This window comes from Pyrenophora tritici-repentis, chromosome 6, assembly GCF_003171515.1.
Source record: "Pyrenophora tritici-repentis strain M4 chromosome 6, whole genome shotgun sequence".
NCBI lineage: Eukaryota > Fungi > Ascomycota > Dothideomycetes > Pleosporales > Pleosporaceae > Pyrenophora > Pyrenophora tritici-repentis.
In genome coordinates, this window is record NC_089395.1 from 1381794 (window position 1) to 1397536 (window position 15743).

General features: G+C 51.3%; 6 protein-coding genes across 6 annotated transcripts; 4 read left to right on the plus strand and 2 right to left on the minus strand.

The window, feature by feature from the left end:
* Window positions 1–1433: 1433 nt before the first annotated feature.
* On the plus strand, window positions 1434–2835 carry PtrM4_117430 (UbiH, 2-polyprenyl-6-methoxyphenol hydroxylase and related FAD-dependent oxidoreductase; the record flags this gene model as incomplete). Its single annotated transcript, XM_001935085.1, has 2 exons — window positions 1434–1729; window positions 1803–2835. 2 exons carry the CDS (start codon window positions 1434–1436, stop codon window positions 2833–2835), a joined length of 1329 nt encoding a protein of 442 aa, XP_001935120.1.
* Window positions 2836–5917: 3082 nt separating this feature from the next.
* Window positions 5918–7246, plus strand: PtrM4_117440 (uncharacterized protein; the record flags this gene model as incomplete). Its single annotated transcript, XM_001935086.1, has 4 exons — window positions 5918–6092; window positions 6148–6352; window positions 6402–6943; window positions 6999–7246. 4 exons carry the CDS (start codon window positions 5918–5920, stop codon window positions 7244–7246), a joined length of 1170 nt encoding a protein of 389 aa, XP_001935121.1.
* Window positions 7247–7326: 80 nt separating this feature from the next.
* Window positions 7327–8009, minus strand: PtrM4_117450 (uncharacterized protein; the record flags this gene model as incomplete). The annotated part of the gene is made up of 2 exons (XM_001935087.2): window positions 7327–7421; window positions 7487–8009. 2 exons carry the CDS (start codon window positions 8007–8009, stop codon window positions 7327–7329), a joined length of 618 nt encoding a protein of 205 aa, XP_001935122.2.
* A 1086-nt stretch (window positions 8010–9095) lies between these two features.
* On the minus strand, window positions 9096–11379 carry PtrM4_117460 (TPR repeat, SEL1 subfamily; the record flags this gene model as incomplete). Its single annotated transcript, XM_066108263.1, has 2 exons — window positions 9096–11284; window positions 11340–11379. The coding sequence occupies 2 exons, from the start codon at window positions 11377–11379 to the stop codon at window positions 9096–9098; spliced, it is 2229 nt and encodes a 742-aa protein (XP_065961448.1).
* A 1091-nt stretch (window positions 11380–12470) lies between these two features.
* Window positions 12471–13727, plus strand: PtrM4_117470 (AraJ, Arabinose efflux permease; the record flags this gene model as incomplete). Its single annotated transcript, XM_001935089.2, has 2 exons — window positions 12471–12596; window positions 12645–13727. 2 exons carry the CDS (start codon window positions 12471–12473, stop codon window positions 13725–13727), a joined length of 1209 nt encoding a protein of 402 aa, XP_001935124.2.
* A 790-nt stretch (window positions 13728–14517) lies between these two features.
* On the plus strand, window positions 14518–15422 carry PtrM4_117480 (AIR1, Arginine methyltransferase-interacting protein, contains RING Zn-finger; the record flags this gene model as incomplete). The annotated part of the gene is made up of 2 exons (XM_001935090.1): window positions 14518–15032; window positions 15080–15422. The coding sequence occupies 2 exons, from the start codon at window positions 14518–14520 to the stop codon at window positions 15420–15422; spliced, it is 858 nt and encodes a 285-aa protein (XP_001935125.1).
* Between the last annotated feature and the right edge of the window lie 321 nt (window positions 15423–15743).

Below are 15743 nucleotides of genomic sequence, written 5' to 3' on the forward strand. Positions count from 1 at the left end.
TGGGGATGCTTGCCAGACGCTCGGATAATACAGGAAAGTGACATTAGATGCCATGTCAGCTGGCGTCATCGCACTCCCAAAGTTGTTACAACCAACTTTGTCTCATTCGTCTCTACAAGTATGCGCAGCAGTCTGAGCGAAATGTATCCAAGATGCCTGGGTTGCTATGACATGACATTAACTTACGTCCGTACACGGCAGCTCCGGATGTCCCTGACTAATCTCTTCTGCGGACATTCTACTCGGACGAAAATGTACTCTAAAGGGACTCGTGGCCTTCTACACCATTGGATGCGCTGCATGAACATGATATATACACGAGGTTTTTCTCGTCGGTTGCTCGCGGTGAGTGGCCTATTTACTGTAGTTATATTTGGTTATTCGGGCTGGAGCTGTTTTCTGGTCATGGACTCCAATACTCCACTCCTACGCATTGACTTAATTATCCTTCTTCACTATTGTACTTTTCATCTCTTCTTACAAGTCAATTACTATGATACCTATGCGCCATAACTAGACGTAGGTATCGTGTTATCGGTCGCATTAGTCCAATACGAAAAAAACGGCCTGCGTTACTTAAGGGTCGAAAGTTCGCGGGAGAGCTCAGCCTTGGCCATAGATAGGAGACCAATCAGCCCTACGTGTGTCGCCTCTCGGATGCCGGTTATGAGCTTTCCGGAACCTTAAGAGCTGCTGCAGGTACGCACGTAAGATGGAACGTACTAAATAGGTAATTGCAGCGACGATCTTTCTTATTTCTCAAGCATATAAAGACTTCTTGAGAAAACAATGTTCAGTACCTATGCAGAATCTTTGTAAAACCCATTGTTTCCAAGGTTGTTCCATCTTATGTGCCTATCTGCGGTCTCTAATCGCACTCGTCTACAACCTATATGTGGTCCGCCCTTATAGAAAGCGGGATACCGTTGCGTTAAAGAACCCACTTCGACCTGGTTTCAAACCAATAGAATGCCGAATATAAGGCTCTTCACCATAAACAACCCGCAGCACCTCTTTAATACCAACATCGAGACATGCCACGCCAAAATAGAAGAAAGCGTCCACCATTCTTCGCAGCATAACATGCCTTCGCGATAGATGTTCAGGATTTTGCCATCGTGGTCTTTGGAGAAGGTTAGCTCTTTTTGCCTACTTTACAACTTCTTCATGCGTATTCTTTCCCCGCCGTGTAATGACCCCATTCCGGCGTCGAGCCCCCTTTATATGTGCAGGGATCGAATGTATCCTCATATGGTGGGATGCATTCCGGCTTCGACACGTAAGCGCTAGACCTGGGTAGCCAGATTATTTTCTCACCGGCACTTTCACAGCCGTGATACCGCATTGCAGGAGTATATATTCTGCCATAAGCTCAGTGTCGGAGGTGGAACAAAACTTTACTGCATCTCATTTCTCCAAAACATCCAAGTACAATGCCAAGCAACTCTTTCAAGGTCATCATCATTGGTGGTGGACCGGTCGGACTAACCGCTGCTCACGCGTTACATCTGGCCAACATCGACTTCCTCGTCCTGGAACGAAATGATGATGTTGCTGTCGATGCTGGAGCTAGTCTTGTGCTTGGGCCTCAAGACATGCGCTTCATGCAACAGCTGGGCCTGCTCGACAAATTGCTTTCGATTGGGCAGAAAGCAATAAGTAATAAATCATTTACGAAGGAAGGCAAAAAGTTCACAGACAGTACAGCCATCCAGATAAGTCGGGGAAAGTAAGTCGACTTCTTTGCCTGCTCCATCAACTGACCCAAGGTCGTCTGAATGTTGACTGACTTGCTTTTCTAGCTTTGGCCTCGAACCTCTCGCGTTCCATCGAGCCGACCTTGTACGAGCCTTATTAGACGCCTTGCCACAGAGCGCAAGGGATAAATACCTGCTCAGTCAGAAAGTCGTGGATGTCTCCACTAGCGACACCGGCGTAGTCGTTGTTTGCGCCAACGGAAAAACTTACTCCGGATCTATGGTACTTGGAGCCGATGGCGTGCATAGTCAAACGCGAAAGGCAATGCACAGGCTTTCAGCCGAGAGCAAATTCTCAGCGAGCCGGAATCCAGAACCGCCCTTCTCCGCCAACTACCGATGCTTATGGTCCAACTTTCCTCGACCATGCGAAGCTGGGGAGGCTACCGATACGCAAGGCAAAGACCGCTGCACTATGTGGATCACTGGCCGTGACCGTGGTTGGATATTCCTGTACGAGAAATTGCCACAGCCTACCACGGAGTCCAAGCGATATACCCAGTCCGAGATGGATGAATTCGCAGATAGCTTCGCAGACTGGCCGGTCAATGATAAATTCAAGATCAAGGATGTCTACAACAGCTCAACGGCAGGCATGGCGAACTTGGAAGAGGGCATACTCGAGCATTGGAGCCTGGGACGGATCGTGCTCGCCGGTGATTCCTGTCACAAGTTCACACCTAACGCAGGTCTCGGGTTTACAAATGGGATCCAAGACATAGCCTTGATCTGCAACCTGCTCCACGATGCTGTGCAAGCGAGCAAAAACCCCGAAATTAGCGAGCCTACTCTTCAGGAAATTTTCCAGAAGTACCAGGCCGAACGAAAAGCAGTGCTCGAATTCGACCGGGGCCTATCAGCTGTCGCTATTCGTGGCCAATCCTGGGCAAATCCAATCTACTGGTTCTTATACCGGTTTCTCGTGCCTTTATATGTTTTCCAATGGTTTGTGCAAACATATATTGTCGGTCCGCGGATGAAGCAAAGCAGGGTTCTCAGTTACGTCTTTGGTGAAGACCGCATCAAAGGTCGCATTCCATGGACGTATTCAATCTATGCGAAAGGGAAAGAGCCTTAGGAGGGGCGATGATTTCTTTTTTTGTAATAATAGATTTTCAAGCTCAGACTGTGCAAATGCTATTCCCTACCACTCCCACGGTGGTGCCCTCCTGCTCTGCTCACGCCGGTAACATGAATAACAAACCCTTGCCTGCTCCCGTCGGCATGATTGCCACTACGGAATTCTCACCTGCGCTCATGGCCTTGATTGATGCCTCCTGCACTCCGCGGAACTTGGCTTCCTCGCCTATCATATTTAGCTGCCCGCTCGCGTCTATCTTCCTTAGCTGCTGCTACTAATCCACCGTCGCCTTGACTGCCTCGCTCTTAAACGGTGCTCTCTTCCGTCCACTCTTTGTTTTCGCTCTTATCTGCTATGAACGCAGTCTACCTACGCAAAAACCGCCCGCTGGTTCTAATCGCCATCTTATAGTACCCGGAAAATATCCACTTCTGGCCCATCGCGATCCGGCTCTCGCGCTTCAACGCCTCCCGCAGTCAATCTATTGTTTACTTACGGCCCCTAGGGTTAGGTAGTCTACTGTCAGACTTAGGCTTGATAGGCGTTTAACGCGGTAGTCTGGCCATATTGTAGCGTCTTCCTCCGTCTCTCCATCGACACTAAGTTCTAGACCCACAGGATAGAGCACACGTGGTGGCAAGAGATAAGTGTATCCGAATGTCAATGAGGAAACTACCGGTTCAGGGTGGCGATCCACAACTTATACAGTAGCTACCTACTGTAGAGCCAAGAAGCCAGTTGAATTCAAAAGATGCCTAACGGCTTCCATACTCATGGAATTTGAGTTGCGCATACGAACTGAAAGCGTCCTAGATTGCTACAAGGTTCTGTATCATAGGATCGTAGATGATCGGAAACTTGATCTTGTGAGATGACTGCTGACAACATAATATTATGCAGAAAACACATGTGTCACTGTACCGCACATAGTCCAGTACTCGCCCACGTCATTCTGGATCAGATACTCCGCGACGCGACTCGCGACGAAGGAAGCCTTACCGTCTCACACTTGCTTGGCACCCACGGACTTCCGCCGTGAACGTACATGTCCGTGTATCTCTCGGCCGATGGGAGGAAGCGAGCGGAAAACAGGTCGTCGAGATCTGGAACACAGGCCAGACGCACCAGAAACCAGCTCATCTTATAGCCTTAGGCAGCATTGTGCAGTGGCAGCCAAACTGTATCAACGACCGAGCGCATCGTGGGGAACGCCACCCGCCACCGAACCATAGGTCAAGCACTAAGCCGCTATTGAATGCTGCCAACGTATAATCAATGGCTTGAAAAAGGCATGGGAAATGAAGTGAGGCTGGATATTCAGGGTCTCTGAAGTCGAGATGCATGCTCTATCAGGACTATGCGCATTGGAATCAAACAAACCGAGCAAGGCGATGGAAGGAAGAAACGCAAGATCGTGTATCTGCCAGTACCAGACCATTCAACAGGTCGGAGATACTAACAAACGCCATGCATAAGTCTACTATTCGTAAGATATGCAGAAGCCTAAAACCCCACCTGACAGAAAAAGAGACAGAAGAGGGCAAATCATGTTTTGTAAGGGAAAAGAAGACGCCGTAACATGACTGAAGCCCGGCCTAGCCCATATCCGATGTTAACCAGCCACTGGCAAAACCCTTCCTCTGTCTGCCCGAAAATAGGGATTTAGAGGGATAACCCCTGAAGACCTAGCGCCGAAACAACGACGTCTTACGCTGAAGCAGATAGCGAATGTGCACGACCAAGAGAGACCGTGTTCTAATGTAACCTCCGCAATTTAAGTTTCTCGTGACGAAGTAACCAGGAAAGAACAGGCAAAGAAGAAAGAATAACTTCACAGAAGCGCATCATCAGCTGAATATACACATTTCACAAATCACACCCTCAACCTTGTCCGCCGTTGAAGCAGCGGTCAGAACTCTGCATCCGCCCAACCACAGATGTGCGGCCCAGCGGTCCTCCCTAGCGCAAACGTCCCCCCCTGGTCCGCCCCGACCTCGCTCGCACGTCGCCGCCGATCACTCACTCCCCCCGGAACCACACTACGGAGCAAACTCCAGCCCAGTCCAACAGCAGCGCCTAGCTTTGAGGCGGGCGCGCTCCGCAAACAATGCAAGGACCCCAGGCAATTCCATCCCTCTTTCTTGTCAACCCAGCACCAGCTAGCACCAGCCAGCAGGGAGAAGGAAAAAGCCGGTAATAAGCTTCGGGCAAGGGCGGTGTGTACGGAACATGAAAAGTAGGGCAACTGGTAGCGAAGAGGGTAGGGTAAGGGTGTGGTTATACGTACCTGCCCACGCACCTGGGTGACATAAAATACTGGACAGTGGGGTAAAGCACCCAACAAACGTGTCTGGCGACTACAGTGGCCATTTTACACTAATATGTCCAGTATTTTATGACACCCAGGTGCACGCAACATCAGAGGACCCCAGCTAAGGTTTGACACACTCCACACTACAAGAAGTACCAACACGCAGCACCTAAGCCACGTGTGCGCGCGCTTCCTTCTTTACTCCGTTTTCCGTCATTCGCAAAACCCCGTCCCACTTCACACACGTTACGTTAATCTAGCCCACGTTTCCCCGTTTTGCAACACAACACACGACGCTCGACCAAACTTTCGCTACCCAAACCTAGTCAACCTACCTGTTTTTCTGCTACAAGCCGCTTTTCCGGCCTGTCTCTCTCTCTTTTCTCTCTCTCTCTCTCTCCTACGCTCACTCGCTATCATCCGCTTATCAGCCTTTCTCTCTTTTCCAGCCCGAGTTTAGCCTTGGCTTAACCCGCAACTAACGTGTGTTCGCCCTCGGGGCCCGGCCCGGTTTCGTAACGAGCGTTTTGATCGTTCGGTTCGGTTGGTTTGGCTGCGTCGTGTAGGGTTTGGCTGGGCTGCTGCTGCGGTTGTCGGAGAGGAAGAATAAAGGAGACTTGTCTATATGGTTGTTACGGCACGTTGACGTTTACGTTACGTTGTGCGACTTGCCCCCCTTCCATATATGTGCGTTGTCCCGTAACGCTCTTTTTTACCTTATCCTTATCTCTGGGGTGTGTGTTGTGTTGTTTGTATTAGTCGATAATTATGTCCTCTTTCTTTTTCTTGGCTGCTTTCCTTTGCTTGACGCTGGTGGTGTGCGTTGAGGCGTCGCCGGTGCAGTATCAGGAGCGCGATGTGGGAAGGGTTGAGCGTCCGCTACAGAGGACTATCGTCGTCGTAGTGTGTATATTGTATGCTTTTATACTTGCATTGGTTCAGGGTAAGTCGAGTCTTTTCACAACATATTGGGTTGCATCTTGCTAACTACGATACAGGATATCGCGCTGGTCGCATAGCCGGAAAACCACCTACCAAAACCCAATTCTCAGATGTTCTCGTCTTCGTCCAAGGCTTCGTCTGTACTGCTTTTGTATTCGCCACCGCTATGATAGTTGCAGGCTTGGGACTGCACACGGAGCCTCAATGTTACGCTGCGATACGTGTCTGCATCGCCATGTATGCTGCTGCAAAGATCCCACTGTACGTCACTACACCGTCCTATCCACTTTTCATACTAACCTCTTATTAGCTACCTCTTCCTCCTCGAGCGCGTCCACATTGTCCGCGCTCCCTTTGTCGACCGCCAGCGCGACCCCATCTACGTTGTAGGATCACTACTGACAATCGGCGGTTTCCTCGGCATAATGGGCTACCAATTTGTGAACCCGATGGCTGTAATATCACCTGACGACGGCCAATGCAGAATCGGCATTGAACCCCGCGCGGCTATTGCAATCATCGTCCTGGATACCGTCATTAACTTTGGTCTGACCGGCATCTTTGTATGGCAGATTCGCCCTACGCTCGCCTCGGTCCTGCCAGAGTTGTCGAGTGCGCCTGGTACACCTAGACTGCGAACCGAGTTCCCCGCTCGTGGATCCAAGCCTTGGATGAAGAGGACGCATCAGTTTATCCGTAGCTCGTCGCAGAACGATTTCAGGGTCATGTTGATTAGGAATGTAGTTGGGTCTGGATTCATGTTGATTGTCACGCTCTGCAACAACGGTCTTTTTCTGAACTGGAATTTCGCAAAGATGGGGCATGCTTGTCTGCTAATGTGCCTGACTGATGGTGAGTACACACACATTGATTTGCATTCTTTTTCAAGTGCTAATAATATCCACAGTTGTCCTCGGTATGCTAGTAACGCAACTCCTAACCATGCGCTCCGCCGTCCCAGACGCCTCTCTCCTCCGCCGCTCCTCCAGCACACCCCTCATCTCAAACGCCACGGGCTACGATCAAGAAGGATCCAACTTCCGCCGGCCCGTCCCCGGCTTCTCCGAACGCTCAGACTGGCTCATGCTGTCGACGGAGAAACCCGGCCCCGTCCGCGAAGTCATCGACGACAACTCACGCTTCAATCTCCGCTGAAAGTGTCGACGCTATTGCGCAACTCCTTTTGCACCACATGTCTACTATGCGCCTTCTGCAGCATATAAAGATCCATGACCTCATAGGCCGTTAATCGCGCCCACTCGCGACCCCCCCTCTCCGGCAATAAGTAATAATTTGCGTAAACCGGTGGCTCGTAGGATGTCGTTTTGCACTGACCTCTTTTACATTTGCCCCCGCATCCTCGACATTTCCAATCGTAATTCCCGTGGAACGCACCGGAGCTAGCTCTCCACCCACGTCCTTGGTACCGCTGCCACAACCGGTGTTTGGAGGCGTCGTGCTTACTGACATCGTACTCGGCATTCGTCAACATGCTATCCTGCGGTACACCGACGCGCGCATTGTTCAGGAACCAGGCCTTGTCATACGTCGTCGCCTTATTGATGATGTAGTCGCTGTCCGCCAGCATACTCTCATGGCACTCCTCGTCCGTCTCGCCGCGAAGAACAGTCGGAACACCATCGTCGGTGCACCGCTGGAGGAAACGCCTGCCATCCGGTGTCACGGCCCGCGAGCGCGAGATACGTACTTCGAGGTTCGTTCGCCGCACGTGGCGGAAGTAGAACTCGTTACCTGGGGGCAGGTAGCTGACGATGATATTGCGGACGCGCTCGTCGGTTTCGTTGCACGCGCCGATGAGGAAGTGGTGGCGTGGACGCGGTGGTAGAAGCGAGGGGTCTTCTTGCCTCACGCACTTTCCGAGTGTTTTGTGCAAGTCTTGTTCGTTCCAGTCGGGCATTAAGGTCGTGTGGATGTATGCTATGCGCGGCGGCAGCGGCGGCGGCGTAGCCGTCGTCGTCGTGGTGGTACTTGCGTTTTCGGCCATGACGTCTGCAGCAGCAACAAAGGATGAAACTCGCAGTCTGTGGATACCATCTTTTCTTTTCCTGATCCCAGGGGAGAAGGCAAGATATAAACAAAGGGAGGGTCTACGATTACAAAGTCATAAGTGTTTAATGGTTGAGTCATACATACACATAATACGAGGCTGTAATGTTTAATAAGCAGGTAGCGCATACGCCCTGGTAGAGGCTAGTGCTGTTGGTGGAAGGGCTAAAAGTAGCAAAGTGGCGCCCGGGATGGACTCACGCCCTTGTCCGCAAGCAAATGTTGGAAATTATAACAAAAGAAAACTTTAATTGTATTTTCTTGGTCCTCTGCGTGACAAATGTTTGAGAGAAGGTTGGTGATGGATGATACGACATATATGTACGACGAACAGGAAGAGTTCAATTATCAGCATTGAATTAAAAGGTATAAGAATATACACCTTTCACACCCTATACACGTAACAAACATCCCTCACATTCTGATATCCTGCAATACAGAAATACCTATCTAACCCTCCCAAACACCCAAAAGTAGAAAAACGCCAATCCATGCTCTACGCACTCAATGACCCACACCACCAGCAACCCAATTCATAAACTCAGGATCATCAGGGTTAGGAAACAATCCCCTATCCTGCTGCCGTTGCACCTGTGGTTGCACCTGCGGTTGCTGTTGCTGAGGCACCGGTATACCCTGATTATTAAGCTGCTGCTGCTGCTCCTGCTGGCGTCTCCTCTCCTCCTCCTGCCGTCGTTGGCGCTGCGTGCGGTAGTAAAGTAAAAAGGCCAAAGCGCCGCTTAGCGCCAGTATGATGAGGGACTCTAGGATATCAGAATCGATGTCATCGCCGTGGTAGCCGTCGCCGTAGTAGTCACCGTGGTCGTCGTAGTCCTCTGGTTCGTAGTCGTCCCAAACGGCTAATTCTGCTTCGAGGAAGGCGTTTACCCATTCGAAGAAGGTCCATTTTTCTTTGACCACTGCGGGGAAATGTTAGTTAAGGGGGTTTGTTGGAGATGGTGTAGTGGGAGTGGGACTTGCCTGGCTCTTCTTGGATGGACTTGATGTTACCGTTTGTAAAGGTGTTCCACCAGCTTCTGAATCGTAACTTGTACAGCGCCAGTACTACCGGTAAATAGGCTTCGCGAGGATTGGTTTCCAAAGCCATGTCGTAGTGTCTCTTGGCGAGATGAAAGTCCTGGTCGATACCGATACCGTTTTCGTGCATCCAGCCTAGATTCCACATGGCCTGGGCGCTTCTCATAGTCTCTGCTGCTGCTTGATAGCATGCAGCAGCCTTTTCTTGGTCAGGAGACGTGCCAAGGCCCATGAGATAGTAATCGCCCATCTTTATCATGGAGTCGACATTCTTCTGTTCGGCAGAGCGTGTCCAGTAGATAAGAGCCAAGAGAGCGTCACTAGCCAGCGAAGCCTTTTGCTTCATAAAAGGCATGAGCGAGTTGAGGGTAAAGCGAGGCTTGACTTGGTCAAGTAGGTAGGCCACATTGGCTTGTCCGACCTCGAAACCTTGTTCAGCCGCCATCATGTAGCTGACAAGTGCCGTCTCGAGATCACCATTTGTGTAAGCCTCGTTGGCTTCTGGGAACGATGTGGAAACAAGCTCGGCCTTTTCTGCGACGAGCTTGTAGTAAGCAGCCGCCACAGGGCAAGACTTGTCGCGTCCAAGGCCATTGTGCGTCATCTCAGCCAAAAAGTAAAAGGCCTCGAGATGTCCATGCCTAGCGGCAAGCTCAAAGTACTTGATAGCGATTGCAATGTCTCCCTGGTCCAGGAACAGCGCACCGAGTCTAACCTGAGCTACTGCCAAATCCTGATCTGCAGCTGCAGCAAAGAGCTCTGCAGCCTTGACGGGATCCTCTGGCACTCCAAGACCATTGAGGTACATTATACCCATGGAGTACTGCGAGAGTGCGTCGCCCAGGTCTATGCCACGCCTGAACCAAGTCTTTGCGATTTCGAAGCTCTGCGGCATGCCTTCACCTCGCATGAACATACGGCCAAGGTAGCCAGCAGCCTTCGCGGCCAACTTCTCGGTGGTGGGTGATACGTTGGCGTTGATCTTTCCACCTGGGGCCCAGTACATGCGAGCGAGCTCCAAGAATCGCTTCTTGGCCGCTGGAAGGTCTCGTTTCAGCGTCCGCGCGCCGTCGTAATTGAGCTTGGCAAGATTGAATGTCGCCCTCGCGTCACCCTTCCGAGCCTGGAGATCCATGTATTCAAACACGTCGTCGAGTGAAGAAAAGGCATCCGATTGAGCGCTTGCTACCTTGGCGTTTGGTCCCGAACTGCTTGCGCTTGCACCCTCGCCATATACCCCGCCTACATCGTCGGCGATATTGTATGATTCCCGCGGCATTGAGTGGCCACCCGGTGGACCAGAACGCAGGTAGGCAATGGCCTTTTTCGCAGCTTCCTTGTAGAAATACACGGCTTCCTCGCAGTTACGCGGGGTCGATATGCCAGCCGAATGCCTGTACGCAACGGCCATTTCTGACCGCACGTCGCCGCCTTCGGCACCAAGAGTGTAGTAAAGCATGGCTTTGGCTTGATCTTGTTTGGTTGCCCCACCAATACCAGTCGCATACATGAAGCCAACCATGTGTTGTGCCGAGGCGTTTCCGGTCAACGTAGCGAGTTCGTGGTATCGTCGGAATGCTTCGGAGTAGTTGCGCGGGTGCGTGTAGTTTCCGTAAAAGTTCATTTCGGCCAGGGTGAATAATGCATCGGGGTTCTTCTGCGTGGCTGCCTCTTCCAGCAGCGTGACGGCCTGGGACAGCGATTGACCAAGTTTCTTCGGCTGCGGGTTCGTCGTTAAGAGTTCCTGCTGTGGGGGTCCGTTCATGAATAGCAGGAAGAAGACCTCTTTTGCATAGTATGCGCTCGTGCCCAGGATGCCAGACTTCTTCTCGAAATTCCACCATGGCGCTGTTGCCGGTTTGATCTGGTGGAGCAAAGCCATAGCCTCATCATAGGCCAATACGCCCTGGTGAGGGTTCACACCTCCATCAGCATTCCCCCATCTTGACTTCCACGCCTCTCGACCCTGTGCTGACGAGCCCCGGTTGCCCGAAGTTTGACCCCCTCCAAGTGGTTTCTGGTGCGCATGGTCTTGTTCGTGCTCGGCATACGCTCGTGAAGAGACGCAAAAGAGCAGAGAAAGAAAAACTATGTGTCTAGTAGTCAGTCAGAAGCTACCGCAGTCACATGCGCAAGTGCATACCGAAGATCAGCGACACGAGGCGCTGCGATGGTGGCCTCATTGTGGGTATTTGTTGAAATATAAAGTCGTGGAAAGAAAGAGACTCATGGCGTCATGGCAAAAAAAGAGTAAGCAGGCGCGCGACAGGCCTTGGACGGTCCTGATGATATTGTTTGTAGAGGCCAGCTTTCCACTATGAAGCCCGGTGGCAGTTGCGCCTGCGTGGCCTGAGCAGCCAATGAGCGTTGACGTCACATCTGTCGCATGCCCGCGCGTTCAACTTCGTCCTGGTCTTCTCGGCTTCCTCTCTTGAGCCCACTGCCAAGCTTCACTTTTAATCGTCTTTGTTACGCGCTGCATATGTCATGATTCATATCTTGTTGCTTTTGCGGACGAAAGCCATCGGGCTCCTGGGCCACCCGACCAGCGAGCTCATCCCGCATTTGTAATCCGAGCATGCACTAACAGCCTTGCACGTATCATCGTGCTATGACTTATCCTCGCTTTCTCTCTCTAACATCATTTCTGGCGTGTAAATTGCTTTTGTAGTTTATTTCACATCTTCAAATTATGACCGTCTCAAATGACTCGGCAGAACGAGACCCTCTGCTCCAACGTCTGTCATCGCCACCCCTGTCTAGAGATGCCAAGGATGAAGAATCAGCCATTTCAACATCTAGAGGAGCATTTATCGTGGTCAATGTTGGTTTATTGATCTTCCTGCAAGGTAGGCTCCAATCTCCAGTCATGTTCATCTATCCATGTCATACATCTCCTTTTTCTACGCGTTGAACTCGTCATTTCACGCGTCTTGTACTATCAAGTGAGAAAGTAGTCAGACCAAGACTGACATCATCAGCTACCAACATATCTATACTCACCACGACACAATCATCCATCGCTGCGGATTTAGATGCTTTTGAGAATGCTAGCTGGTTTACGTCTGCATATCTCATTGCCATGTCATCGCTAGCTCCCTTGATGGGCAGACTATGTCAAATATTCAGCCCACGTTTGTGCATGTTCTTTTCTACCATGTTGATTTGCATTGGATTGATCATTACATCTACCTCGGTGTCATTCGGGCACTTCGTCTTGGGCCGAGTTATCACTGGAGCGGGTGGTGGGGGCATCTTCATTGTCGCTAGTATCATGGCAATCCAGATGACAAGTCCCAAACGAAGAGGATTGTACATGGGTCTTGCCAATACTGCAATGACAGTCGGCGTCTCGCTTGGAGCCGTAATTGCAGGTGCCCTTGAACCTAGAATCGGATGGGTAAGTTGTTCTTGATAGATCTTGCCAAGACCCAGCTGACGTCTGCAGAAACCACTCTTCGGCATCCAGGCACCGTTGAGTCTCATCGCCGGCTTTGGTCTCTTGTTTTCGATTCCAGCAAGCCATACATCCAAGAATATCAAGTATGACCATCTTTCGATTCGCGACAAACTTACCCGTATCGACTATTCCGGATCGGTGTTGTTGACTACCACGATTGTACTCTTCCTTTTCGGTCTGTCAGGTCCGAAAGTTCTTGCCCTACCTCTCATACTATCAGCACTCGCTCTAACAATCTTCGTGCTTAATGAAGCCTACGTAGCCAGCGATCCTGTCATCCCAGTCTCCGTTCTACGGTCTTGTGGGACCTTGTTGACCTGCCTTGCCACGACTGGCTTCATGATGGCTCGTTGGAGTATCCTTTTTTACACTCCAGTGTACGCGATTGCTGTTCGAGGATGGGCGCCCGCAGTTGCCGGATCAATTCTCATACCAACAAATGCGGGATTCGCAACTGGTGGGTTACTTGCGGGCGTCTTCCACATCAAGCGAACCGGAAGCTTCTACCTGCACACCGTCATCGCCATGGCAGTATTTCCCGTCGCCATGACCGTACTCGCACTCATATCAACGCCTTCAAGTCCCTGGGGTCTGTACGTCGTCATGGTCTTTGTGAATGGCCTTGCCACTGGTGCTGCAATGAACTACGCGCTCGTCCACCTCCTTCATCTCACACTACCGGAGATGCATCCGATTGTCATTTCTCTCCTTGCGACCTTTCGTGGCTTCTCCGGTTCGTTCGGTTCGGCGATTGGTGGCGGATACTTTGTTCGTGTGCTACACAAGTCCTTGGACAATGGCTTTGCGAGAGCCGGGTTGAAGAATCGCGACGAACTCACCCGAAGACTACTGGGAAGTCCTGCGTTAGTAGGTCAACTGGAGGGGAAGGACCGGGAAGTCGCCATCGGGGCTTACGCGGATGCACTCAAAGCATTGTTTCTGTGTGCTGTCGGACTGTCAGTCATTGTAGTGTTTGTACAAGCATGCACGGGCTGGAGGGAGCCTGAGAAGACTGAAGAGCAGAGAGCCAACGAGGCCGAAGAAGAAGACGGCGTGCCTGTCGGCGCTTGAGCGACACCCATATGGCGTATGTAGAGCAAGTGCATGTTAGGCTGAATTATATAGACCCTTTACTTTGTCTTCGATAACTCCCATATTTCAATCAAGACGTTGGGTACAGTTCTCGTCCTGCCCTTACCTCGCCCGCCCTTGTTGCGAATACCTGCAATTCAGTCCTTGTCCACATTTGAACCCGATTACCATGCATTTCGACGGCTCTGATATTGTCTGGGTGCAGGAACATTGTGCGAGATGTTTGTGTGCAGGCTCCAGGCCACGCTCTGTTGGCGACTTCTCATTTCTTCTGCAGCTATCCGCCATGCATACACGCCTCCCGCCTTCTCATTCCAGTACCTTCCATACCATATCCGCTTAGCCCCGGCCTCGCGTGGTGTGCTTGCTGTTGCTAGCGCACGGTGCCTCGCGCCTGCCCATATATCTCTCACCTCTAATCAGCACCACCGCTTCTCCACCTCACCTCACCTCACTTCAACAACGAGGTCAGCCAACAGCAGCTGTACCAGCAACTGCCTACGACGGCCTCAAAAGCCTTAACACGTAAGTCTTCTTCATCTCTACACTTATACTCCCTTCTGCTATCCTGAGCAGCTGCTAGCAAAATTGCATGAGCACACAAGCGATTGTGAGTGCCAGCAAACTGCTCAGCGGCTGATACACAGACTCGACTGGCAAACTCAGGCTTAACGGCAATCTGTTTGCTTGGCTTCACTCTCACCTCGCCGTGGAAAACAGCTAACCTTGTACGAGCCCAGACTCCTCCCGTTCATCTTCACTCTTCATCATGGCCCGTGGTGCGTCTGTTATCCAGTCGACCTTGGTCTCCAACCCGTACCCCCCGCCGAAGCAGCAGCTTCCTCGCTATACGATCTGCGAGCTATGTGATCGGCAAATCCTCACAAAGGACTTTCATGGTCACAAGTCGTCAAAGAAGCATCGCGCTGCTGAAGAAGAAGAGCGCCAGGAAGCTGAGAAGGCCAAGAACCCCACTGGCTTTGGCGGCGATGCTGGCCTCGAGAGCAGCACTGAGTTTGGTGGCAACGCCGGATTTGGCTCCAGTAACGCCTTCACGACTGCTACCAACGGATCCTCGTTCAAGAACAACGGTGGCGGCGGCGACGACCGTGCTTGTTTCGGCTGTGGTTTGACTGGACATCAAAAGCGCGACTGCCCTCAGGGATCTGGAGGACAAGCATGCTTCAACTGTGGTGAGCTTGGTCATCGCAAGTCAGACTGCACTGCACCTCGCAAGCTCATGGGCGGCAGTGACCGTGTTTGCTTCAACTGCAATCTCCCCGGGTATGTTTTCTCTCAATTTGACTTCATGCATCTACTAACTTATTCAGCCATAACAAGTCTGACTGTACCGAGGCTCCTACTGGCGGTGGCGGTGGAGGTCGCGCTTGTCACAACTGCGGTGAAGAAGGCCATATCTCCCGTGAGTGCGACAAGCCCCGCGTCATGAAGTGCCGTAATTGCGATGCAGAGGGTCACCATTCCCGAGAGTGTGACAAGCCCCGCGACTGGAGCAGAGTCAAGTGTCGCAACTGCGACGAATTTGGCCACGGTGAGAAGCGTTGCCCTCTGCCTCCTGCCGAACCTACTGCCGGTGACTGGGGCAACGCTGGTGGTAACGCCGCTGCTGCATCCACTAGCAACTGGGCGGATGACAACGCTGCTGCATGGTAAGCTGCTCCAGTGGTTTCGTGCTTGCAGGGGGATATTCTATCATCGCCCAGCATACGAGACTTCTTTGACCGCTTTTTAATGGTATGAGTCTCAATTTGAGGCAATAAGAGCAAAAAGATTACGGTTAAGATTCGGAGGCAGTCTACGGACTTGCACCCAATCGGAGCATAGCAAGGTCATGTACAGCTAGGTACTCGTCACTTGGGGCGAATTATTCAGAAATGAAAACGAGTAAAAATGTGTTATGTCGCGTATGCATGAAATTCTGTGAGACGTGCAATCCTGGATCTGTAGGTCTTGATTGAGAATTGAAGACTTTCG